This window comes from Danio rerio, chromosome 6 (assembly GCF_052040795.2).
Source record: "Danio rerio strain M-AB ecotype USA chromosome 6, GRCz13ab, whole genome shotgun sequence".
Lineage (NCBI taxonomy): Eukaryota > Metazoa > Chordata > Actinopteri > Cypriniformes > Danionidae > Danio > Danio rerio.
In genome coordinates, this window is record NC_141026.1 from 55,455,773 (window position 1) to 55,483,653 (window position 27,881).

Here is a 27,881-nt window from a genome sequence, read left to right on the forward strand (position 1 = left end):
ATGGTAATGTTTAATTTCACCGTCTCATTGAGGGAAACTCCTGTTTTAATTAAGTCATATCTCTGAACTTTATTAATAAATCTATGCGCTTCCCACCTCCTTTATTCAGCCGCAATTACTTCTGGCACTTCTCGAGCAAGTTTTGCGCTCAAGTCAACATCGATGCGTCCTCGATATCAAGAACACATCCGGGAGCTTTCACGCGTCCTCCCTTCTTGAGTTTTGAAACTGAACTTTGGCAGTTGATGATAACGTTACGCAAAAACACGAGGATGCAAGATCGCTGAAGAACGCATATTGAGAAACAGCCAATACCAGCTAGTATCGAGACTAGAACCATCGCAAGTCTAACTCTCTAGACAATGGGCACGGCTGCCCTCGGTTGCTACTTAATATGCAGATTCTGCATTTGCACATTTATGACGTGATTATTGTAACTTTAAGATGACCTTTGAATGGAATTATGCATTCATGGTATCAATACAAGCTGCATCTTTTTTTGAAGTTGTACAATAATGACTTATTTTTTGTTATAAGGTGTAATCTCATTACATTTATTATCGCATCATGAAGACGTTTTGTATACACTGAGGTCATGTGACCAGCATGTTTTGTTTTTTTTCAAACTTAGAAACTACAGTATGCAGTGTGCTAGTATTCTACTTTAAACACAGCCTGTTTGAAGAGAGTTTTAAGGCCCATGACAGTGTTTTACTGCTCTAAGATCAGTGCTGTCCAATATAAAGGTGCTTCAAGGCACAGCAACCAGAAGGATGCAGGGCCCTAAACAAGATTTTTGCTTTGAGTTTCATCGCATTACTAAAGTTTCAGCATAAAAGATGATGTGAAGACAGATGCTGAGGCCACAAACATACTCGATCTGACACAGTGAATATGAAATACAGTGTCAAAGAGAGTAATGTTGTAGGCCTTGGAATATATGAGTCAAAGACAAGACGTAGCATTTTTGTGTGATTTTAAATACACCGTAAAAACCCAGCCTGATCTCACGAGGAGGCGTAAGTATTTTACGTTTTGTCTGTTTAGTAGCTAATTCGTACGAGTTCAGTCATACGAAAATGTACAATTTTAAAAAGGAGGCATGGCATCCAACCAAACCCCACCCCTAACCCAAACCGTCATTGGGTGATGAGCAAATCATACTAAATTGTAGGAATTAGATTGTACGAATTCCTCCGAATTAGCCACTAAATCAAAAAGTTAAAAATTGCCGTGAGATTGCGTTGAAAAACCTGAAAAGTTAATTTAATTGAAACTGTTTGAGAAAACCGATTAGGCAAAACAATTACATTTTGAAACAAATTTGTTTGAGTACTGTAAACTTAGAGCTATATTATATATATATTATAGAGTTATACACACATATATTCTTTGTGTTACTATCATCAAACATTTAGAGTATTGGTAACTCTTAAGTTCAGTTATGAAATGAGTTCAGTTAATAGAACAAATTAAGTCCAAACAACTATGTAGTTACTCAAATGTTTGGTATTGCTTCTAGCACGCCAACAAGATTTCACCAAGTAGGACATATTGCTGGATCAAAATCTATGTTGATCCTGGAACAACATTCCAATCAACCTATCAGAATTAAGGGATACGTTTACAGTTTATGTTTAGGCTTACGGTTGGGTTTATGCTCTTCTACATATTTGTTATCTAACTATTATTCTCCTCTGATTTTGGGAATAATTGACAGTCGTGGTTAGGGGTCGGGAATAGGTATGGATTATGTTTTTGAACAAAAATGTTTCAGGATCAACATAGGTGTTAAAGCAGGATCTGACTTGGCAAAATCATGATATGAGCTTCTAGCATTAGAGTTAACACAAAACTATGTAATAAATTAATTAATAACTCATTAGGTTTAAGTTCTGCTTAATATAACTATTTTTTAAGTTACTATAACTCTTTTTCATTAAGTCAACGGAACTTTTTAAACAATTAAAAGTTAAACTAAAACTTATTTCATTTAGTAGTTTTCACTGTTGGGTTTTACAATTTAAATATGCATATTAAATTCAAATAAAGTATTTAAAGTTTGGAATAGTTTTGTCAAAGTAAAATGTCTAAATATGAGTGAAATAACGTTGCATTAAACACAGCAGATATATTTATGTAAATCTAAACATATTCGGACTATAAAAATCCTGCTAGATATTAGTAATTTTATAACATTTCAGATTTGAAAGATAGTGACAAACATTTTAAAATTTAAATTAAAGAGTTGTTTGGGGGCCAAATAGTGATCCTTAAATTGAGTATTTTAATATGTTATCAAATGATTATCATTCTGATTTTGGATTATAAGTTATTATTGTTGCAGTTGTTATAATATTCATTCATGTTTGCATTAAAAGTATAATTAAATCTGTATAATTCCGCTGTGGTGACTAATCAGGGACTAAGCCGATTGATAGCGAGTGACTTTACAAAACTTTTCAATTTTTGAAAACAAATACACTTAATACAACTATTGTCTTTGACCCACATATATGAAAAAAAATAACTCAAATAAAGCTATGTAAAACTCTACATGGATGATAACATCGCCTAGAAATATCACTAATACTACCTACTGACAAACTCATCAGTGCAAATAGACAAACAGCTTGTGTTGTGACGTGATATCAAATGCGACGTGTGGTTGACATTCTGAGATTGTGGAAAAAAAAACTGTACAGGACAGAATTACAGAGACTGATATCATCGCTAAAGTACTCGAAAACTGCATTCGACTCTCCCATTTCAACATCTCACCTCATTTAAAGGAATAGTTCACCGAAATATTTTGCATTTAGCGATTCAGTTCACAGTGACCACGTCTTTCATGCTCTAAACGTATATCAATAAAAGTAGTCCATTTGATGTGTTTATATGTAAGAAAGCTTAGCATGGACTGCTTTTATGCTACTTTTTGGAGCTGGAAAGCCATGACACTAATGTTATTGATTATTAAAAAGAATTACTAGGTGATCTATGTAAAATAAAAACTTTTTTGAATGACATGTAAGTAAAAACAGAGTTGTCAGGTGAACTATCCCTTTAAAAACAAACAGATATTACACATTAGCTGCAAATATAACATTACTGAGGCATTATTAATATAGTTCATAAACAATAAACACAAATAAAAAGCCTAAAGCTAATGTAATAGTGATATAAATAGAAATAATAAATAAATGAAGCCCTTGTGACCGATGAAGGAATGGTGCGATACTGCTTTTATTTCTCTACTTTCTCTTACTTTTTTTTATTTTGTTGTTTTTTTTTCCTTGTGGTTTTCCTACCTCCTAATTTGGCTAGAAAAATCAGACCACACGACAAGTCTCATTTTGGCAAGAAGTAGATATAGTGCATAAATAAACAAATGAGAATCGAATAAATAGCATCTATCATCTTCCCTTTCTCGTTAAATACCCTAATATACGGAGGTATGTTTTATAATACTCACATGTCGGTATTGATGATGTATATTTATATATATTTTTGTGAAAGTTCTGCTCGGATATTTTGATATTTTCTTATTACCGGAAGCTAGACGGCGTCATAATGTCCGGATGAGTGTGATGATTGCCTTTTAGAGGCGGGGTCAAGCTAAACCCCTCCCCTTATGGCCACGGAGGCAGTAGGAAACAGTCCGTGTCATTTTCCACCACGTCTCCACTTGTTGATCCAAGATGGCCGTCTGTTTCTCATCGTAAAGACACTTTTTAGCTCCTCCCACAAATGCTCTTGATTGGCAGGAGACGACAGAGTTCTGCAACGGTCACTAAGCAACAACCTGTGAAGCTAAGTGGATGAAGCAGTACGACTGGGCTTCCATATAAGGGCAGGAGGAAGTCCCTTTAAATTACCTATGACTAGAGCAACGGGGAGAGAAAAGAGAAATGCGCAATTGAGGAGACGAGAAGAGGGAGACGAGACAGGAGGGCGGAGTCAAACAGAGGGGCGGGCCATAGCAGAAAGAAGGAGGAGCTGGAGGAGGAGTAAAGTATAGAGGGAGGGGCGGAACGAGTGGCCCCGTCCACAGTCTGATGTGTTCTCCTGGAAGAAAGACAGAAGCAGGAGGGTTAGTTTAGTTTGGGTCTTTAAATGTTTTACTGCAAAATTCTAGCCTGTTTTAACACTTGTAAACTGGAAATTAGATTCAAAACTTTTTCTTTTTACTTGCATAATGTGAATGAAGAGCAAAAAAACAAAAACAATGGTGGACTAGTGTGTGCAGAAATGTTAACCAAAATATTGGCCTTTTTAGTGATGTCTGCAGTTTACAAACATCGTGAAAGCATTTTATAACCGGCCACTTTATTAGGTACACCTGTCCAACTGCTCGTTAACGCAAATTTCTAATCAGCCAATCACATGGCAGCAACTCAATGCATTTAGGTCACATGGTCAAGACGATCTGCAGACGTTTAAACCGAGCATCAGAATGGGGAAGAAAGCTGATTTAAGTGACTTTGAATGTGGCATGGTTGTTGGTGCCAGACAAGCTGGTCTGAGTATTTCAGAAACTGCTGATCTACTGGGACTTTCATGCATAACCATCTCTAGGGTTTACAGAGAATGGTCTGAAAAAGAGGAAATATCCAGTGAGCGGCAATTCTGTGGGCACAAATGCCTTGTTGATGCCAGAGGTCAGAGGAGAATGGCCAGACTGGTTCTAGCTGATAGAAAGGCAACAGTAACTAAAACAAGCAGTCGTTACAACCGAGGTCTGCAGAGGATCATCTCTGAACACACAACACGTTGGTTCAGGCTGCTGCTGGTGGTGTACTGGTGTAGGGAATATTTTCTAAGGCCCATTAGTGTCAATTGAGGATCATGTCAACCTCAAATCCTACCACAGTATGACCACAGTGTACTCATCTTCTGATGGCTACTTCCAGCAGGATAACACGCCATGCCATAAAGTGCGAATCATCTCAAGTTTCTTGAACATGACAATGAGTTCACTGTACTCAAATAGCCTCCACAGTCACCAGATCTCAATCCAATAGAGCACTTTTGGAATGTTGTGGAATTGAAGATTGGCATCATGGATATGCAGCCGACAAATCTGCAGCAACTGCATGATGCTATCATGTCAATATGGACCAAAATCTCTGAGGAATATTTCCAGTAGCTTGCTGAATCTATGCCATGAACCATTAAGGCAGTTCTGAAGTCAAGAGGGGGTCCAACCCGGGACTAGTAAAGTGTACCTAATAAAGTGGCCGGTGAATGTATGTATTTCTGTCTTCCTAATTTTTTATTGTTCATCCAATTCGTTGTACATGAAATAAACTAACTAGCTAGTTTTCACATTTATTTATTATTTTTTAGTTGAACTGGAGGTTGGTAAACATTATCCAGTTGGTATATATGTGTCATTTCTGTACTGCTGTTGACTACAGATGAATATTTAAATTTATGAAGATTATATTTTTTTTATCCCAGAAATTCTAATTACCAATTATGCAATGCTGATATTATTATTGTGAAGCAAGTTTACAGAAGTCAAAGCAACGCCTTTCATACACATTCAGTTGTAAGTATTGAATTGTGTATGTTTATGTGCATGTGTACATACTAAAACACTGTAGTCGAAACAGCTTGTAGTTCCTTTTCTGTACCGGGGTGCAGCTATTGTCTCACATGCTTTCGTTTCTTTGTCTGAAAAATTGAGTGTGTTAAGGAATCAAATTAATTCTGTATCCAAAGCATCCTAAACAAAGCGATATATTCGGACTTCCACAAGAATATAAAGCAACTCAACAGTTTTTAACAGATAAAAAAATAGTTTTAAATGATAATAAAAAGTTTAGAGACCAGCAAATCAGCACAGAAATAAATGACTCTTTACAGGTGTATTTAAATGGAAAAAAACTTGTTAAAAATGATAATTTTCCCAAATAATAATGATATATATATATATATATATATATATATATATATATATATATATATATATATATATATATATATATATATATATATATATATATATATATATTAATCAAAGAAGTTGTGCAAAATAACCCTTTTTTTTACATTCTTGAAAAAGTCTGCTGTTCATTCATTGTTCTTTGGCTTAGTCCTTTATTTATCTGTGAAGTGACAGTGCTAACCATTGAGCCACTGTGCTGCCCCAAAGAGTGTGTTATCCCCACCAAAAAGAAATATAACAACATAACATAATAAAAAATGGCTACAAATGCATGTTCAGTAGTAAGGATACATTCCGTCTCCACTTGAGACAGTTTCTCGATCTCACAGGAGTTGCAGGACAGTCTTTCAGCCACCACAAACAGCAGATTGGTGTTGTTTATTCTCTTAGCATGAATTAACCTGTAAAACAGACACATAATACAGCTTTTAATCCCTTTAGTGTACACTAACCAGCCATTTTTTGAAAGCTAACTGTTCAACACCTTGCTAATACAAATATTTAATCAGCCACCATAATAGGACACCAACTTAAGCCCAATTTAGATGACACATTTATTCCTGATTTTGGCATGATTTGCTTGACTTAAAGTGTCATGTGGATTCATAAACAATAAATCTGGACACAAGATTCCATCATTTCTTCTTGTTTAATGTGTCATAGTGCACAATAACCGATGACATTCATATTCAAAGGAATTCAACAATACACTCTAGACAAGTGACTATTGGTTTATTCATTTTCTATTTGGCTTAGTCCCTTTATTACTCTGGGGTCGCCACAGCAGAATGAACCGCCAACTTATCCAGCATATGTTTTACACAGCGGATGCCCTTCCAGCTGCAACCCATCTCTGGGAAACATCCATACACACTCATACACTACAGACAATTTAGCTTACCCAATTTACCTGTGTCTTTGGACTGTGGGGGAAACCGGAGCACCCGGAGGAAACCCACACAAACGCGGAGAGAACATGAAAATTCCACACAGCATTACTTAATGCGCCAAGGCAAATTGACTACCCTTTCGTTATGTTTGTGGCTGTTTCTGCCCCATTGACCATTATAAAGACATTTTTGGATTGCAAAGACGTGATACCATATAATCATGCATTATTGCTGGTTTACCTTTTTGGGAAGAGGTCAAATTTGTCATTTTTACGGATGATTGTCAGTGGCAATGCAAAACAGCTATATGGTGTAGTATGGTGGAGTATTGTGTGTGAGAGAGAGATCTTTGCAAGCTTGCCTTGATATGGGCGCTCCGCTCTGGGAACAAAATAAACATACAGTAGTAAGCGTATTTATGCACACACACTATAATCCAGGCCCGGATTAGCTAATTGAAAGGAACAGGAGAATTTCTGGTGGCCCGGTCCGGGCTTTTTGTACTCTCAGCAGTCACACTTTTTTCATATATTTATTTATTTGACCATGTCATTGAGTGAATATAAACATTCAAATATTTCCCAAAGATGGGTTGTGGCTGGAAGGGCATCAGCTGCGTAAAAATGTGCTGGATAAGTTGGCGGTTCATTACGCTGTGGCAACCCTGGATTAATAAAGGGACTAAGCCGACAAGAAAATGAATGAAGAATGAAGTATTCAAATAATTACAATTAACAAATATTACACCTGCTCAATGAAAATCAGATGATTCACTACATTAATAAATCTGATATAACTTGATCAGAGATCTAAAAAGGGAAGAAAAAGATTAAGCCATCAATAGAAAGTAATACTGTGGTTAAAAGAGTCTTGCAGATAACAGTGCAATACTTGCTTTATTCTTCATTCCAAACGCACCGTCATAACAGCGCCATTGTGGTCCAGTGGTCAACATGTTGCAATACGACGTCACTGAGCAACCTCACCCGAGCAGTTTTTATTTTTGTTTTTAGTGTTAAGTGTCATTTTAACCATATTGTCTTAATATTATTATAACTAGGCCTACAACAACCTGACAATCAAAAACAAAATGACGTGATGTCATAGGGGATTGTATTCTGAGTGCACCAGACATGAATGACACTCCTCACAGAGCTTGAGAAGCAGACAGTACTGTATGATCCAACCCAAGCTCATTCTGAAAACGTAGTGCCGTGGACGTTTCTGGAGACCGCGATTTATGTAGCCGGAGGTACGTATGGCTGCATTTCATTTTTTTAAGCGAACACTACGGGGCGGTATGATGCCGTTCATTTTCACGCTTACCGGCTGACCGCTTACCTCCATGTGGAGGGCTTTCCTGCCACAACCAGTTTGTCCAGTTAGTTGGTTGTGTATGTCGGCGAAGTTGAGACGCAGAGAGGAGCTGACCATGATGACGACGATGACCGAGTTCGAGTCCGGGGAAGATCGGTTCCAAAAATCAGGTAAGACAAAAACAGAATCCAAAAAAATAAAGTGAACAAGTTCGTAACAGGGTGAGAATGTGGTGAAATCCGAAAACATGGTAAAAATCTGACGAGGGCTTTTCTTTTTCTTTTTTTCTGGGCGGCTTTTGTAAATCGTAGGTTGGGTTTATGGAAACTAGCAGGCAGCCGGGTCAATCGGTAAAACCGGTTGGGTTTATTAAAGGAGGAGGAGGATGGTGGGTCAGCTGATTGGCCGGTCGCCCAGTCAATCATTCAGTCAGCCAGACAGACGGTAACTTGACAGCAGCCTCCGGTGGGTTTACGCGAGAATAGCGCGGGTGCGAAATGCACTTGCGAGAGACATTTGAGATGCAAAAAAGCGCATATAGAGGCCTTTGGCTGATTCACGAAAACAAAAACTGCTAAAATATGTACCTCCCGGGACGTATTTCGCGGTGTCCAGAAATGTCCAAGGGACTATGTTTTCAGAATGAGCCTGGGTTGGTATGATCTATATAATTTGTAAAATAAAGACTTGCAGGTTAAAGAAACAGCATAGGAGGAAATTGTTGCGGGCCTTGGAGCAGATGAAAAGTAAAAGTGTATGTATATATATATATATAAAGAGAGAGAGAGAGAGAGAGAAAGATGTAACTAGATAGAATAGACAGAGATAGATTGATCTCTGAAGAGCTGTGCACTGCAGATGCAGTCAGTGTGAAAGGCAAACATTCTGCTTCTGCTCTCCATGTGCGCTGCTCATGCTCTGCTTTCGCTAGTGGTGTGAAACAGGCGTAAGATCAACTATGACAGTGGAAAGGGTCCATTGGTAGTTGTGTGAAAGAGCTTCATAAATAGAGAAAAAAAGAAGGAAAGTAACTTGTGGAGCAACAGGCTCCAGTTAGTTCACAAACCTCAGATCATCTCCACTAAATGTCCTCCACAGTCACCAGATCTCAATCTAATAGAGCATTTGGGAATTTTGGATGTGCTGGAATGGGATATTCAGTGCATGGATGTACAGCCAATGAATCTGCATCAACTACATGAAGCTATCACGTCAAAATGAACCAAAATGTAGACAAAAGAAGGTTGAACCTGGCACTGGAAATCTGTATCTAATAAAGTGTGATGAGTTTGTGTATATGAGTGTGTGTCTGACCTGGAGCAGTTGTCGCAGTCCTGCAGGATGTTGTAGGAGCTGCTGATGTTGCTGAAGTAAAACTGCGTCTGTACCGTCACACAGCTCGTCTCTTTATATTCAAATCCTTCAGCGTCCACTTCATCTACATCCACACATCAGATTAGTCTTCTCGTCTGTTCACTAAAACAATAAGCTCTCAAAATCAATGTAAACTTCACACACCTGTCATGAACCAGCTCTGATAGGCGAATCCATACAGCATCTGCTGCAGCAGTGACCTGTACACACACATAGTTGAGTAAATCCCACTAGCAGTTGTTATTAAGCTACAACATCATCGAGATATTTTTTATGATTTTTTTCCCCTCAGGATCTGCCGGTTGAAGCACCTTCCTGAATTTTCATAGCCAATCTTAAGCCAATTGTAATAATTTGTCTCGGTCCAATTTTAAATTTGTAGAACCACCAGAGCCCAGGGGATCAGAAAGAGACTCCAGCTTGACCCTCCCTGATCCCTCATTAAGATATTTGAAAATTATACATTTTAAGACAGAAACTCACCAGGCAGCTGCTGACGTCAACCAGGCAACATTTAACATGTCTGCAATTGTGGGCTGAGAGACACAGATGACATTTGATTATGATAAAAATCATCATCCTTTAAAATACTGACCAAAACTACAGTTACAGCTCTTTTTTTGTTCATATATTGCTTTATTTACTATTCAATCCATCCATTCATCTAAATAATGATCGCAATTGTCTTGGTATTTTTAAACTATATAATATAATATAATATAATATAATATAATATAATATAATATAATATAATATAATATAATATAATATAATACAATATAATATAATATAATATAATTAATATAATATATTATATAATATAATATAACATAATATAATTAATATAATATAATATAACATAATATAATTAATATAATATAATATAATATAATATATTATAATATAATATAATATAATATAATATAATATAATACAATATAATATAATTAATATAATATAATCTAACATAATATAATATAACATAATATAATTAATATAATATAATATAATTAATATAATATAACATAATATAATTAATATAATATAATAAAATATGATATAATATAATATAATATAATATAATATAATATAATATAATATAATATAATATAATATAATATAATATAATATATAGGGCGGCACGGTGGCTCAGTGGTTAGCACTGTTGCCTCACAGTAAGAAGGTCGCTGATTCGAGTGCTTTAGTTTTTTGTAATGTGCTCTAAGCATTTTATTAACTTTATATGTGAATATTTCAATATTGCTGAAAACACAAAATGTTTTTTTTAGTTTTAAGTAATTTTTTTGAGCTTTTAAAATATAGTTTTGTATTTAGACACATTTGGATATTTCAAATGAGGCATTTTCAGCATTTTCATAAACTTTTTTTTCAATTTAAATTATTTTATTTTATTTTATTTTTTACAAAATTTCATTCTGAATTAGTTTCTTGAGTTTAAGTTTTCAGGTAATAGATATATATTGCCTTTTCCATCTTTGTTTCAATAAACAAAAACATGTTTTTAGGACGTTTCTATCATGTTTAGCATATTATAGCAATGCATTTCTGTTGCTAGCATTCTTTAACAAATTTCTTGTGTAACATTGCTAGCTTGACTCAATTAGCCTAAATTTCAAGAAAAACAAAAGCCAAAAAGTTCAAATAGAAAATGAAAATTAAATAAAAATTTAAATTAGAACTGTTGCATAGGCAGAAGTCTGAGACGAAGCAAGTTTTATTAGAACTAAAATGAATCTGCATTTGTTGCGTGGTCTTACCACAAACACTCCTCGCGGTGCAGCACCGGTGTTGCTGCTCGGAACAGGGTCACACACTGACTGATAGTCAAACGACTGCTTGCGTCTGTAGAAGGAGTTGTTATAGAGGGCGTAGAAGAGCGTCGGATCGACCTCGCTGAAGAACATGCCGATCTGCAGACAGAAGAACAGACATCTGATTTGCTGATTTTAGTGGCCTAAAATGACTAAATGTTTGCAGAAAAATACTGGAGGGATTTTCACGGCACTTCTCATAGTATATTGTGGTGAAAAGATACACAGACAACATTTATAATGTTTATAAATGATTAAAAGAAAAGTATTTTACGTCATCAAAAATTAGCATAGAAAACTAAAACATAAAACTAGCCTAGTGTGTTGTCTGTTGTTAAAAACTAGACTAGAGCGCTACCTGCTGTTAAAACTAGCATAGAGCAAGATCTACTGTTACAAACTAGCCTAGAGCACCATCTGTTGTTACAAACTGGCCTAGAGTGACATCTGCTGTTAAAAATACTAGACTAGCGTGCCATATGCATTTAAAAACTAGCCTAGAGCTCCGTCTGTTATTAAAAACTGGCCTAGAGCACCATCTGCTGTTAAAAAAACTTGGCTAGCGAGTCATCTGCTGTTAAAAACTAGCTTAAAGCACTGTCTGCTATTAAATACTAGCCTAGAGCGCCATCTGCTGTTAAAAAACTAGTCTAGCGTGCCATTTGCAGTTAAAAACTAGCCTAGAGCACCGTCAGTTGTTAAAAAAATGGCCTAGAGCGCCATCTGCTGTTAAAAAATCTAGTCTAGCGAGCCATCTGCTGTTAAAAACTAGCTTAGAGCACTGTCTGCTATTAAAAGTATAGCCTAGAGTGCTGTCTGCTCATAAAATCTATCGTAGAGCGGCATATATCATCAAAAACTACCCTAGAGCGCCATCTGCTGTTAAAAAAAAACTAGACTAGAGCATCAAAAGCGGTTAAAAACTAGCCTAGAGCTCTGTCTGATATTAAAAGCTGGCCTAGAGCGCCATCTGCTGTTAAAAACTAGCCTAGAGTGCTGTCTGTTGTTAAAAGCTGGCCTAGAGCACCATCTGCTGTTAAAAACTAGTCTAGCGATCCATCTGCTGTTAAAAACTAGCCTAGAGCACTATCTGCTATTAAAAGTATAGCCTAGAGTGCTGTCTGCTTTAAAAATATATCGTGGGGCGGCATATATTGTTAAAAACTAGCCAATAGCACCATCTGTTGTTCAAAACTATCCTAGAGCGCCATCTGCTGTTAAAAAACTAGTCTAGCGTGCCATCTGCAGTTAAAAACTGGCCTAGAGCACCGTCTGTTGTTAAAAACTAGCCTAGAGCACCGTCTGTTGTTAAAAACTATCCTAGAGCGTCATCTGCTGTTAAAAAAACTAGTCTAGCGAGCCATCTGCTATTAAAAACTAGCTTAGAGCACTGTCTGCTATATAAAGTACAGCCTAGAGTGCTGTCTGCTCTTAAAATCTATTGTAGAGTGGCATATATCATTAAATACTAGCCTAGAGCGCCATCTGCTGTTAAAAAAATAGCCTAGAGCACTATAAGCGGTTAAAAACTAGCCTAGAGCGCCATCTGTTGTTAAAATATATCCTAGACCACCTTCTGCTGTTAAAATCTAACCTAGAAAAGTATCCTAGAGCACCACATGCTTTTAAAAATAAAAAAAAGCTCAGAAGTAATTTGAGACAACAGCGATGCATTTTTGAAAACCTCAGAATCAATGCACAATCGATTTCATGAACAATTTTTCACCACAGTTTTAATTTCAAGTGTGCTTTGGCTGAATGTAAGTTATGATAATGTTGCATGATTTATCCGGTTTTAACAATCTGCAAGCTCCTCTTAATTGTGTGGCATCTGCTTGATTTTATGTTCATTTCTGCAATCCTGAAGGCCCTGTGTTTGCTAGTTTGTCCTGCTGACTGTCCTCACCTTATACCAGTGGTCCTTCTGATTGGACATGATAAGGAAGCCGCCGTCATCAATCAGATAACACAGCAAATCCTGCAAACAACCGACAGACTGTTTCAAGCCCACATTAACACCATACATGTGTGTGTATCGCACTTTATTTCACAGATGCTCTATCAACCATTGATTTTAAATTAAATGACAACTATGAATTATGACAAGCATCGCACATCTCTTTCTATGCCTCAGCACGAGCCGTAAGATTTTAGTTTTAGCGTGATCGTAGATATTAAAGGCTGAAATTTGATCTCAGAATCTCTTACATCACTGTTGGCTTCACAGTCCATTTCACAGCCACTGGTTGGTCCACACTGTCAGACAGAAACAACAGCGTTTAGAGCAGTGTGTGATTTATTTGTATACGTTTCTGCGTATCAATGTGTGCACTGTACCGTTTGTGAGCTCAGTCTGTTGCTGTCGGTGTGGTTGCTTGCAAGGATCTTGAATTTGTCAGTCCAAGCCTCAAGATCAAGCTTTACACCAACAACTAGGAAAGTGTGGAAAAAAGAAACAACTTTAAAATGAGTTTCTTTCACCTGCTCCTGCTGATAAATGCTAAAGTGCCTTTTATATGCATTATTTATTGTAGTTTTTGTTGTACTTTTTTATACCAGTATTTTATCAATATAATTAATTAATCAAAAATGTTATAATTAATACAAATGTTATAATTACTAAATTATTTTGGCCAGTCAAAACTATTGAGAAACAAAACAAAATGTACACAAAACCAAAAAAGTGAAAACTAAACCATCCCAATTCTATTTTTGTACCCCTACCCCTTCCCCATGGCCCTTAAAACCATGTGTGAAGGGGAAGGGCTTCAAAATTTACTTCTAAGAAATGTGACACCACCACAGCATCTGCACATGTCATCATATGTCATCGCTATCTCATGCTTCATATGAGATCACTGATCACGACTGCTGTAGTTATTCCAGTTGCTTTATTTTATGACATTTATCTTCAGGAAATCACTGAAGGCATATATTATATTATCATAATGATCTAATGAGGCAATCATAACTGTACTGCGCATTTGTGGCTATATTCATCTATGAAACACACCAAAAACAACATTAACATTATAGCAGACACTGTAAAAAGTTCATTCCCAACCACTAGACTCTTCTGACAGAGCATTCCAGTGTCATCGAGTGTCAGAATGGTGTGGGACTGCTGTACAGGAGTTATTATTTTGGATTATAGATTTAGGGTTTTTTTATTTTAGCGTTTTTTTTTTTTTTATTTTTTTGTAGAATGGCGGGAAACACGAACACGGTTATGAATATATTAAAACATGTGCTTGTTTGTTGTAAAAATTTATAATAATGACAAAAAAAAAAAAAAAAACTAATTTGTGGATCTCCTTACTTCCGGGTGCATCTATCCTGCCGTTGTGGCTGGTGTATTCTGGGAAAATTTCCTACCCCTTGGTTTCGAATGTGGTCCTGAAAAACTTTCATTCCATCGGCTATTCACCCCTTCCCCTTAGCGCCACACCTTCAAGCTAAAGAGAATTCGGACACCCCTACCCCTTGACGTGAACGCGCAAAACTAAGGGTAGGGGTGAGGGGAAGGGCTAAGAGGTAGAATTGGGATTGGGCCCAAGTGAATAATTTGTAACTGATATTGTAGCTCCAGTTAAAGATTATATTGAGGAAAAAGTGAATACAATTAGCACTTTTAATTGCGACTATTAATAGTATATTATCAGTGTTGCGATTAAAAATGTGTTTATAATAGGCCAAGCAAATAAAATGACAGAAAAAAAGACTAAATAATATTATTAAACTTTTTTATAGAGAAAAGAGTGTCCAACCCAGTACTAGCAATAAGCTTACCTAATAAACTGGATGACAATGAAAAAAAAAAAAATCATAATCATCATCATCAGTATACTGTTATTGTCATGTTACACTGTTTCTGTGTTTATTTCTGTTCTGTTTGTGGTCTCCTTAGTTATCCAGTATTTAATGTTTCCTTCTCTTGTCTCATTATTCTGTTGATTGTTTTCCTGCACTATACACTACCTGACAAAAGTCTTATCGCCTATCCAAGTTTAAGAAACAGCAAATAATAACTTGACTTCTAGTTGATCATTTGGTATCAGAAGTGGCTTATATAAAAGGCAAAGGCCCCTAGATTACACTTATTTTACCAAAATAAAATATGATCATGCCTTGATTTTTAATTATTTAATTAGGACAGAAAGCTCTGACTTTACTTGGACAAGAGTCTTGTCACGTAACAGAAATAATGTCCAGTATAGAATATAAAGTTGTGCTGCAGTGGAAACAGAATGAATATTGTGTCTGACTCCCATGAGCTTGAAGGACTGCATCCATACATCTCTGCAATAACTCAAATCACTTATTAATAAAGTCATCTGGAATGACAAAGAAAGTGTTCTTGCAGGACTCCCAGAGTTCATCAAGACTCTTTGGATTCATTTTCAAAGCCTCCTCCTTCATCTTACCCCAGACATGCTCAATAATGTTCATCCCTGGTGACTGGGCTGGCCAATCCTTGAGCACCTTGACCTTATTTTCTTTCATGAACTTTGATGTGGAGGCTGAAGTATGAGAAGGAGCTCTATCCTGCTGAAGAATTTGCCCTCTCTTGTGGTTTGTAATGTAATGGGCAGCACAAATGTCTTGATACCTCAGGCTGTTGATGTTGCCATCCACTCTACAGATCTCTCACGCGTCCCATACTAAACGTAACTCCAAACCTTGATTTTTCCTTCAAACTTGACCAATTTCTGTGGGAATCTTGGGTCCATGCTGGTTCCAGTGGGTCTTCTGCAGTATTTGTGATGATTGGGATGCAGCTCAACAGAGGATTGATCTGAAAAATTGACCTTTTGACACTTTTCCAAATGATCAACTAGAAGTCAAGTTATTATTTGTTGCTCTTACAACTAATATCGACGACAAGACTTTTGTCAGATAGATAACAGATAGTTTGTGTTTGCCTCTCATTGTCTGTAGTTTTTGTTACTCCCAAGATGCCCACATGTTCCCTGTTTTGTCCTGCGTTTGATTTGTTTTGTTAAGTTATAAATCATATGTTAAATACTAACATTATATATATTAGTGGATATTTGTCATAAAACACACATGCAGAGGACTTTATATTGACTTCAGTGTAATTGAACAGTAAAAGTTCTCCTTCCAGTAATGTTCAGAGCAGAGTATGTGATTCTTCATAAAGCAGCTCTTATCAGCGTTAATCCACCTGTCAGCTAATCCGCACAGAACCAGACCATCATCAACTGAACAAGTGCAGCGGATCACTGCAGATTTGAAGAGCTTCAGGTCAAAAATGACAAAATGTTTCTGGATTTACTGCACTGAGGAAGATCATACATTTAAATAAGACACAAATCTGACCATCTATTAGTGACGATGAAGTTCTTAAGCTATTAAGGCAAATCCCAGAATTAATATAGCCTTCATCTGCACACATTAGTAGCTTTCGTCTGTTCTAGACGCTATTAGTTGTTCAATACCTTCAGATGTCACATACAGTGTGCTTTTACCTGCAGGTTTGAGGTTTCTGCTGCCCATCGTGATGTCCACTGCTGTGCTCACCAGAATGCCAATGGTGTCGTTCTCTGGATTCATGATGTCATCATTAGCTGAAAACACACAAATAAACCAACAAACCAAACGTAAACAAAAGCAGATCTTGAAAAACTGCTAAATTATAAAATGAATAATACATTATATAAATGATACTGCAGTTCAAGTTAAACATTCTGACTGAGACTGAATACACTGTCAATAATTATTTGATTATTAAATATACCTATTAAAGAATATATAGTTTTGTCCCACGACTGTTTGTTTATTTATTTGTTTATATTCTACGTTGCAGTGTGCCTGACTTGTTTGAATGTTTTACAATTATTAAATAGTTAATGGCTTTTTATTATCTTCTTTTCATCTACAGTATGGTAAAAAGCAAAGAAATGAGATTAACTTGATAAAATATAAAGTAGAAGTTTCATTATAACTAACATAGTTTGTGTATATAATCAAACAAAATATATTGATTATATGTATGTGTGTGTGCGTGTGTGTGTGTGTGTGTGTGTATGTATACAGCTAAAGTCAGAATTATTAGCCCCCCTGTCCACCCCCCCTCCAATTTTTGTTTAAAGGAGAGAAGAGATTTTCAACACATTTCTAAACATAATCATTTTAATAACTCATTTCTAATAATTGATCTCTTTTGTCTTTGCCGAGATGACAGTAAATAATATTTGACTAGATATTTTTCAAGACACTTCTATACAGCTTAAAGTGAAATTTAAAGGTTTAACTAGGTTAATTAGGTTAACTAGGCAGGTTAGGGTAATTTGGGGTAAGTTATTGTATGATGATGGTTTGTTCTGTAGACTAAAAAATATAGTGTAAAGGGAATAATAATTTTGACCTTAAAATGGTTTTTAAATTTAAATAAAATTAAAAACTGCTTTTATTCTACCCGAAATAAAACAAATAAGAAAAAATATTATCAGACATACTGTGAAAATTTACTCGTTCTGTTAAACATCATTTGGGAAATATTTAAAAAAGGGAAAAAAAAAATCAACTGGGGGTATATATATATATATATAAAAAATATATATTACAAATGATATCACATTACTTTAATTATAATGGTCACACTTTTTGATTTGTTACTGTTATTCTGTATTTATATTTATATTTTCTGTTTTATTTTTTATAGTCTGCCAGCACTTTATCTGTCTTTTTAGCTAAGTTGTTTCTGTGCTCTTTGTTTGCTAATTCTAATAGTGCTTATATCCCTATTTCCATAACATTATTTATCATAATTATAAAATAAATATTTTGTCTGAGATTTCAAAATATTCAGTTTATATTACTATAATTTTAAATAAAAAAAAAATATATTTTACTACCACTGTACAATGTTTGATTTTCATAGGATGGTAAAGCTTGTAGTTTTTCTCACTTACCGGTTCGGTACGGAGCTCTAAAGATGTAGCCCTTGTTGTCCAGACTGCGACGGTAATAACTAGCATTAAACGGCTCTGAATCTTCTTCCCAGGTTTCGGCGGCTCTGAAGCACACACACACACACACACACACACACACACACACACACACACACACACACACACACACACACACACACACACACACACGCACACACACACACGCACACGCACACGCACACACACACACACACACACACACACACACACACACACACACACACACACACACGCACACAGACACACATTTTATGCTTTTATTTGAATCGAAAAGAGAAGCCGAAAAAATCTGAACCAAAACAGTAAACATATTCAATTCATTTTCAAGTTAATTTAAGGGCTTTTAACATTTATTGTTTCAAAGCAGCTTTGCTAAAATTCCATTAATTCATCCCCCTCGCGACAAACGAGATATTTTATTCGAGGAACTGCTCTAAGCGTGTATTTTTCATGCAATGTTTGATACCGCACGGCAAATGAGAGAAAAATAAACTCAGCATTTCCCGGAAACTTAGATGCACACGACAGGTAGCGTCAGAAAGCCGCGTGTGTTATTCCGGTCACAAAATGCGGTGAAAATCCTACTCAAGGTTAAAGTTTGTTTGTGGTGCTAACATGTTTACACTCGGTACAATAGTTAACTTTGTTCGATACGAACAAACTGAATAAACAAAGAGCACTGGACGCCCACTTACTAAATCTGTAGAGACAGGACAATGACCAGCAACTAGAGCCGCGTCTTTATGAATAGAAGACTACAAGCGTATCCGGATCTCAGCGTTTGCAGATGAGAACAGCTCTCAGGTAAACAATAATTCTCCTTAGACACGTAAGTTATTGTTGTCGAGCGTCGTGTGCACTGTTAATCCACGCGTGACTCCAGCTGCGCTCTTACAGAGAGAAAATGAAAACAAAACTTACCTGCAGCAAACTATAAAAGCAACACTTCAACGCTTCACGCTTGATTGTTTTGTTTTGCAACGTGTCGTCTCTGTCGTCTAAACACTGTGACATTAATGAATATTAATGAAGTTGCACAATAGAGTGCGCTGATTGGTTTGAACCAAGCCTTACTCATGCATTAATGCATCATACTGTAAGACGTAATAAGACACACTCTGGCACAGACGTCCAGTCTGCACGCTGGAATACACGCTATTATGTCATGACCGTGACGCAGCTACAAAAATTTGTTTCAAACCGGAAGTACGAATTTGCTTGAAATAACGCAAAAACAACCAATTTACACTTTTTAGTGAAATATAGGTGTCCTAATAGTGTTTTTAGCAGTGTGGGACGCATATACGACTGTCAACAGCTCAAAAAATGTGTTTTGCTGTTTTGTGACCCTTTAAGTTTTCAACACATAACATCTCCGTCTCCATTTTTGCATGCTCCCTATAATGTACAACATTTAGCAAGTGTTTTTGCTTTCTTTCTTTTTTTGCATTCCCCGCAACTGCAGCCCTCTGCTCACACTCTTATTTAAGAGCGCTCACTAGATTTTAGTACACACACACACATGTGCACACACACGTTCATCTCTGCTGCCATTTAAAACAACAGTGACACAAACAGAAGCAGCTGCAGACTCACTTATTTGGGAAAACTCGAGTGATTCCTCCATCTGTGGCCGCAAAAACCGCCAGAAAGCCATACCTGCAAAACCACAACACATTCGTCTGTAATGCTGTTGTGCACTCATTGGGTTGATGGTAAATAAGAGTGAAATCCAGCGGCTGAACGTACGTGTTGAGGTCGTTAATCTTCCAGACTCGATCGACCAACTGTTTAATGATGCCCGTGTCCAAAATCAGGTTATGAAGCAAGAAATTGTCGCCTGTGTGAAAAAAAAATGACATATATATATATATATATATATATATATATATATATATATATATATATATATATATATATATATGTGTGTGTGTATTATGGAATTATTTTATTTATTTCCACTGTGTTTCTAGAAAGACTTACGTTTTTAAAATCTTGAATCTTCTCTAGGCAAATTTTTTACAGTTGCAACACATATCAGTTACTCCTATATAAATTCTCCTTCAGTGAAGGGTTTCCTGTGCATAACTAGCCAGCGAACAATTTTATTGCACTTTATTAGCATGAAAAAACTGCTGTTGTTGAGCTGATTGGGCAGCTGCTAATTGTTTTACGTTTTGATCTCGTTCGGCACCAGTGTAAGAGCTGAAGGCCCGATGTTTTGTTTCATAATGTCTTTTAAATTATATTCCTTCATTACTGCGACTGATTACTGTCAAATTAAACAGACACATATTCCGCTGACCTCTGTGAAGTAATATTCTTGGCCCCAACGTGACTGAATTTTCCTGCACTCACTGTTGATTTTCCTTTTTCTGGCTTGTGCCAATGCTCGCCAAAACGTGATTATCAATTATAGCTGCGTCCCAAATCGCATACTTATGCACTATTCTACGCCATTTTGTAGTATAAATAGTGTAAGTAGTGCGTTCACACTGAAAACTCTAAAAATAATAAGTGCACTTTAATTACCCGGATGATGCACTCATTCAGCCGCTAATTTGAAGTGTGGTATGATGGACACTTCACGCACTCAACGACCGCAGGTTTGCTTACATAGCAAAAGGGGCGGAGCTATCGGACGCACATGTTGAATAACTTTATTTATTTTGGATGGTGAAAGCAAAATTCTCCTACGAGAGTGATTATAGCGCCTCCCGATGGAGAATGCGGCAATACTCACGGTAGGTATTATTTGATAATTCGGTCGTTTATTTCACTGATTTGGTGACCGTCAAACGTCATTAGAGAAACGGTTTGAATTTCCGCTTAGTAAAAAACATTAGTGTGCCATTTGGGAGGCCACTACATACATATACTATGCTGTTGAGTGTGTAAGTGCATAAGTACATAGTGCATGAGTGCATAGTGTATAGTGTGCCATTTGGGACGCAGCTTATGTTTCCTTCAGTTCGTTCGATTCGTTTTGCTTCATAACAGGAACTGCTGCTTAATTGAAGGCGTGTCATAGCGACATCTGGTGGTTATTTATTGAATTACGTTCAATTTTGTATAACGGGTCAGATTCTGTTAATATTTATAAAAAGCCTCGCGGGCCACCACAAAACGGATTGCGGGCCGCAGATGGCCTGCGGGCCGTAGTTTTGACACCCCTGGTCTAGGTGCTGAGTGAAGTGTTTTTAAGCTGTGTAAATCTCACATTGTTTGGAGTCCGGTGTGACTTTCTCCATCAGAGCGATGAAGTTAAGCAGGAACTCAGTGTTGTTGTTGGAAAGCTCCAGATCTTTGCAATATTCCCTGAGGAAAAACACACATCATTCCACACTGACACTGTAAAAACACACTCGTCAACATGATTACCAATTACATTAAAGACTGAAACACTTGATAAACAGCGAGACATGACAAAACACATCGACAAATATTTCACTTTTCACATTCATAGATACATATATACATCTTAAACACACAGAAAACAGCACATTTACATATATATGACACATAACTGCACTTCAAAGAAACAATAAGAAAAAGACAACAATTCTTAACCCATATCTTTGTCTGGTTTTTTAGAAATATCTAAACATACTGAACAAGATTTTTCTTTCATAAGTAAACTTTTTTTGATCCACACACAAATGGTGCATGTAAATGTCTCCTATTACTTTTTTTTCTGAGCAAAAAGTTTTTTATAAAAACAGAATAGCGTATAAGTTTTTATCATTATGTACAGAAGATAACCACCAAATGTCATTCAGTATAACAATATAAATGTTGTCTTCAAGAATCACTAGGTTTTACCCATTTGTTAGCAATAGTATTTAAATAATTTAAGATATAATAAAATGTAGTTTAATCATTTATCCTTTTATACAGCTGAAGGCAAACGTATTGGCAATACTGTGACCCTTTACCAGTCGTAAACAATAGTTTAACAACTCATTTCTTTTTGTCTTTGCCATGACAACAAAGTATTTAACTAGTTAATTTGTAAATTACTAGTGTTTGTAATTTAAAGGTTTAATTAGGTTTATACAGTGTTGGGGTTCATGCATTACAAGTAACATGAGATACATAATAATGTTAGTAAGTAATGAGTAAAGTAATGCATTACTTTTAAAAATTAATTAATAGTATTTGAGTTACTTTTAAAATACGTAATGCAAGTTACATTTTGGCTTAATTAATTCACTTTTAAAGAAATAAATTGCTGAATTTAAATGATCGTAGTCACATTTAATCCTGCACGCAATGCGGAAATGCAGGAACGAACAGAAAGGAAGACGGCAGAGCCTTACATTTCTGCGATGGTAATATTCTCATTATTTTAAACACTGGAAGAAAAGGAAAATGATTATCTGAATGGACAGTGATTTTAATTTTTAATTAGACAAAAAGTACAAAAGTAGAAAACACATTGCTTTAAACTTTCAATAAACTGTGTATACGGCATGTGTAGCTCTGGCGTCAGGAAGTGTGTTGTTATTTGCAGAGCTCCTCTATTAAAAAATATATATATATTAAACTCCTGCAAGTTCTGAAAGAGTTCAAGTCTCAGCTAGGTCAGTACATATATATACAGCTGAAGTCATAATTATTAGCCCCCCTGTTTATTTTCCCCTTCAATTTCTGTTTAGCGGAGAGAAGATTTTTTTCAACACATTTCTAATCATAATAGTTTTAATAACTCATCTCTAATAACTGATTTATTTTATCTTTACCATGATGACAGTAAATAATATTTGACTAGATATTTTTCAAGACACTTCTATACAGCTTAAAGTGACATTTAAAGGCTTAACTAGGTTAATTAGGTTAACTAGGCAGGTTAGGGTAATTAGGCAAGTTGTATAATGATGGTTTGTTCTGTAGACAGTTGAAAAAATATTGCTTAAAGGGGCTAATAATTTTGACCTTAAAATGGTTTAAAACAAATTTAGAACTGCTTTCATTCTAGTCGAAATAAAACAAATAAGACTTTCTCCAGAAGAAAAAATATTATCAGACATACTGTGAAAATGTCCTTGCTCTGTTAAAGGGGTTAATAATTTAACTGTGTGTGTGTATTTATATATATATATATATATATATATATATATATATATATATATATATATATATATATATATATATATATATATATATATTTATATTATTTCTTAAAGAAATAAGACCTTATTATTATAATTCATTATAATATTATATTATATTATAATTCATATATATATATATTATATTATAATTCATTAATCTTTGCTTAATAGTTACATAAATGTGTCACACTGAATGACAATGTATGTTTATATATATACAGTTAAAATCAGAATTATTAAACCCCTCTTGACACTTTTTTCCTTTTTTTTTAATTTATTAATCGATGATGAACAGAGCAAGGAAATTTTCACAGTGTGTCTGATAATATTTTTCTTCTGAATTTTTTATTTATTTATAATAAAATGTATTATTTATAATAAAAAGCAGTTTTAAATAATAATAATAAAAAAAAATTCAAGGTCAAAATTATTAGCCCTTTTAAGCCATACTTAAAAAAAAAAATTTACAGTAATTAACAATAATTCAGGCGGGCTAATAATTCAGAGAGTTTACCAATTCAGGGAGTTTAATAATTCTGACTTAAACTGTTAAACATAAAAAAAAACACTTTACATGAGTTAACTAAAAAGCTAAATTATCAAAAGTAGCTTTTCAAAATGCAAGTTTTTCAAAACCTTACTATCATCATCTTAGTGGAAACTACAAAAGTAGTGTACAAAACACCATGCTTTAATCATCTTTTGTAAACTGAATGAGATGCGTAATTTTAATTTGACCTGCACATTTCTTTTTTTTAAAAAGATATTTCAGCATGAACTTACGAGAAAATGTAAGTATTTTACGTTTTGCCAGTTTAGTGGCTAATTCGTACGAATTCGTACGAGTTCAGTCGTACAAAATTGTACGATTTTAAAAAGGAGGCGTGGCACCTAACCCCACCCCTAAACCCAATCGTCATTGAGGGATGAGCAAATCGCACTAAAATGTACGAAATACATCGTACGAAATCATACGAATTAGCCACTAAGTGAAAAAAGTTACGAATTGCCGTGAGATTGTGTTGGATATTTAGATGTTAAAACCAGATAAAGACACAAACTAAGAACATGATTCTATGAGTGTATTTGCTTTAAAAACACACAGGGAGACAGATGATCATTCATAGACTCATGCAGGTCAACTTCTCCAGATCTCTAAAGCTTTGAACATGCAGTTCAGCGTGAATCTTCTCCTACAGACAGATGGTGAATGTAAAGAAGAGAGGAGAACGTCATGCACACACTGAGAAAGAGGAGACGCGGATGAAAAGCTGGAGATCAGACGTGGAGCATCTACTGAACGCCAAGAGATTCTGATCCATCAACACACACTTTCTCACAGCAACATTAATGCTCACTCTCTTATCAATGCTAGCTTTTGGGTATGAATTTAAAATTATTTTTCTTTCAATTATTTACGAGGATGGGTCAGCCCAAAAAACATGAGAAAACTAGCTTTTCCTTTACTCACCCTGAGGTCACCCACACAAATCTGACACATGGCAATATGTGCACATTACAGCACAAGTTAATATTTGGATTTTACATACAGTCTATGGAATGTCACATATTCCAAATATATTTTGAAATATTGCAAAAACGGCTGCTGTTGTATTTTTTCCTCAACCATTGCAATAACACATATATGTACAGTATACATGTTCAAATATATTAGGTATAATGTGATCTACAGCAGTGTTTCTCAACTGGTAGGTCCCAAAAGTGAGTCGTGGGGACATTTTCAGTGGGTCGTGGAGTGTGTGATCAATAAAACAACAAAAGTTTAATTTTTTACTTATTTTGCTTATATTGGACTTTTATTTTGAAATGCGCATGCGACAACCTCGCACCGTTTGACATATGAAATTTCATTTATTTACAGCAATAAATATGTCGAAGAGCGAGTACGACACTGAAAATGTAAAGTGTGGATTTACATATATTAACGAAAAAAAAAGGCTTAAAACCTCTGTGCGTCTTGTAGTGAGGTGCTCTCACAAAAGAGCATGAAACCCTCTAAATTAAAACGACATTTAGAAACCAAACATCCCAGTTGCAAGGACAAACCTGTGGACTACTTTCTAAGATGACTATAGGAGCTGAGACCATCCCAAAAGTGCCGAACATCTACATGTTTAAAACAAGTACAGGCACTCAGCTCATCTTACTGTGCTTACCGTATAGCAAAGGCCAAGAAAGCCCACACAAAAGCAGAAGAGCAAATAACTGGTGATTATTATAAAAATGGTTATAATTATTTTAATAATTTTACTTTAATTTGCTGGTTTGTTCTGTTCAGCCGGATCAGTGTTAATGTTTTATTAACAGTTCAGTTTAGTTCATGGTAACTGAACTTTTCCTTACTCTAACCACAGTTTACAGTATTTTGACGTTTTTACTCTGTAATTTTACTATAATTTGATACATTTGGTTAAATAACAGCAGTAAAATATTGTTTATTTGTAAGTCTTGGTGATTTTCTTATGATTTATCTGTCACTACTTGTGTATGTTAACAAATAAATACAAATTAATTACAATTCCTAAATCATTATTATAGTTCCTAAAAATTTGGGTCGCAGCTTGATGACATTGTAAAAATGTGGGTCCCATGGCCAAACCAGTTGAGAACCCCTGATCTACACTAACAAAAGTCTTGTCTTCTATTCAAGTTTTAGAAACAGCTAAAAATAACTTGATTTCTATAGTTGATCATTTGGTATCAGAAGTGGCTTATATAAAAGGCAAAGGCCTCTATATTACGCTTATTTTACCAAAAAAAAATATGATCATGCCTTGATTTTTAATTATTTAATTAGGACAGTAATGTCTGACTTTGCTTAAGCAAAAGTCTTGTCACAGAAATAATGTGCAGTATAGAATATAAAGTCCTGCTGCAGAGGAAACAGAATGAATATTGTGTCTGACTCCCATGAGCTTGGAGGACTGCATCCATACATCTCTGCACTGACTCAAATCACTTATTAATAAAGTCATCTGGAATGGCAACGAAAGTCTTCTTGCAGGAGTTTATCAAGATTCTTTGGATTCATCTTTAATGCCTCCTCCTTCATCTTACCCCAGACATACTCATTAATGTTCATGTCTGGTCACTGGGCTGGCCAATCCTGGAGCACCTTCTTTGCTTTCAGGAGCTTTGATGTGGAGGCTGAAGTATGAGAAGGAGCGCTATCCTGCTGAAGAATTTGCCCTCTCCTGTGGTTTGTAATGTAATGGGCAGCACAAATGTCTTGATAGCTTAGGCTGTTGATGTTGTCATCCACTCTGCAGATCTCTCACACGCCCCCATACTGAATGTAACCCCAAACCATGATTTTTCCTTCACCAAACTTGACTGATATCTGTGAGAATCTTGGGTTCATGTGGGTTTCAGTAGGTCTTCTGCAGTATTTGTGATGATTGGGATAGTGGCAGAAATCCACCTTCTGCCACTTTTCCAAATGATCAACTAGAAGTCAAGTTATTATTTTTCGTTCTTACAACTGGGATCAATGACGATATGTATGAAGGTTTTGTATTTTATATTATTAACACAATATTTCTACACAGAGAGTACATGTACATTATGTAAATACAAACTTTTATTTTGGATGCTGACATCAGTAATATAATATAATTCATAAAGTAATTAATAATATAATAAAGCAAAATAATTATATCTAATATGTTTGAACGTATTAAATTTAAATTCCAATGGTTGAGAAAAATACATGTAAAGGGACATATCTGCAATATTTCAAAATATATGTTGCAAAAGACATTTTATGTAAAATGCAGTTATGAACTTGCATGTCATGTTTATAATTTGCACATATTTTCATGTGTCAGATTTCTATATGGGCATTTATGTTGTTAGTGACTTTCCTATTAAAGAAGATTTTTTAGCTGAAAGCACGATCTGTGATGATTTAGAAAATGTAAATTCACAACACTGTCAAACATACACAGGATAAACGAAATTAATACCTGCAGTAAAACTTAGACAAAGCAAATGTGAATGTGCACTACTCTCAGAGGCTGTGAATTAAAGGTAATAATGTTGCAAATAATGTTCAGTCCATCGTTTCACTTCATCAGAAGCAACAGGTAGTAATTTAGCTTTGCCTGTATATATATATATATATACAGTCCCAAAAGTGTTAGCGTTTTACTGCAATTAATGACCAAAGACCATGATTTCTGATAAAAAAACCTCTGAGTTGTATTGAAGAAAAAGGCATGATTTATTCTGAGTGCACTATCCCTTTAAGAAACACATAATGTTGACATACAGTACAGGTGTCCAGCTGCAGTTCTGCACAGATGAACATTAGTGTTAATTTTTAATTACAGTAACTGCAGATTTTGATTGGGTTTAAAAAGATTTAAATGTACTTTCAGTCAAATTAATTTAGGCTCTAGCAAGCA

At 35.4% G+C, this 27,881-nt stretch overlaps 1 protein-coding gene across 5 annotated transcripts in view; it reads right to left on the bottom strand.

Moving 5' to 3' along the window:
• Positions 1–1,212: 1,212 nt before the first annotated feature.
• Positions 1,213–27,881, bottom strand: part of cacna2d2a (calcium voltage-gated channel auxiliary subunit alpha2delta 2a) — a 453,173-nt gene continuing 426,504 nt past the window's right edge. For 2 of the 5 annotated variants that reach the window (XR_015492768.1, XM_087255552.1), the window contains 15 exons: positions 21,561–21,658; positions 20,090–20,180; positions 19,937–19,999; positions 18,302–18,405; positions 16,856–16,954; positions 13,704–13,798; positions 13,575–13,622; positions 13,273–13,344; positions 11,313–11,465; positions 10,018–10,070; positions 9,679–9,734; positions 9,475–9,598; positions 6,245–6,354; positions 5,597–5,679; positions 1,213–4,068 (listed from right to left, as the gene is read on the bottom strand). Coding sequence is in view for 3 of the 5 variants with exons in the window: in XM_087255552.1 (XP_087111678.1) it covers positions 3,961–4,068; positions 5,597–5,679; positions 6,245–6,354; positions 9,475–9,598; positions 9,679–9,734; positions 10,018–10,070; positions 11,313–11,465; positions 13,273–13,344; positions 13,575–13,622; positions 13,704–13,798; positions 16,856–16,954; positions 18,302–18,405; positions 19,937–19,999; positions 20,090–20,180; positions 21,561–21,658 (1,357 nt within the window). In the remaining 2 variants the exon portion in view is untranslated. 5 annotated transcript variants of the gene reach the window in all.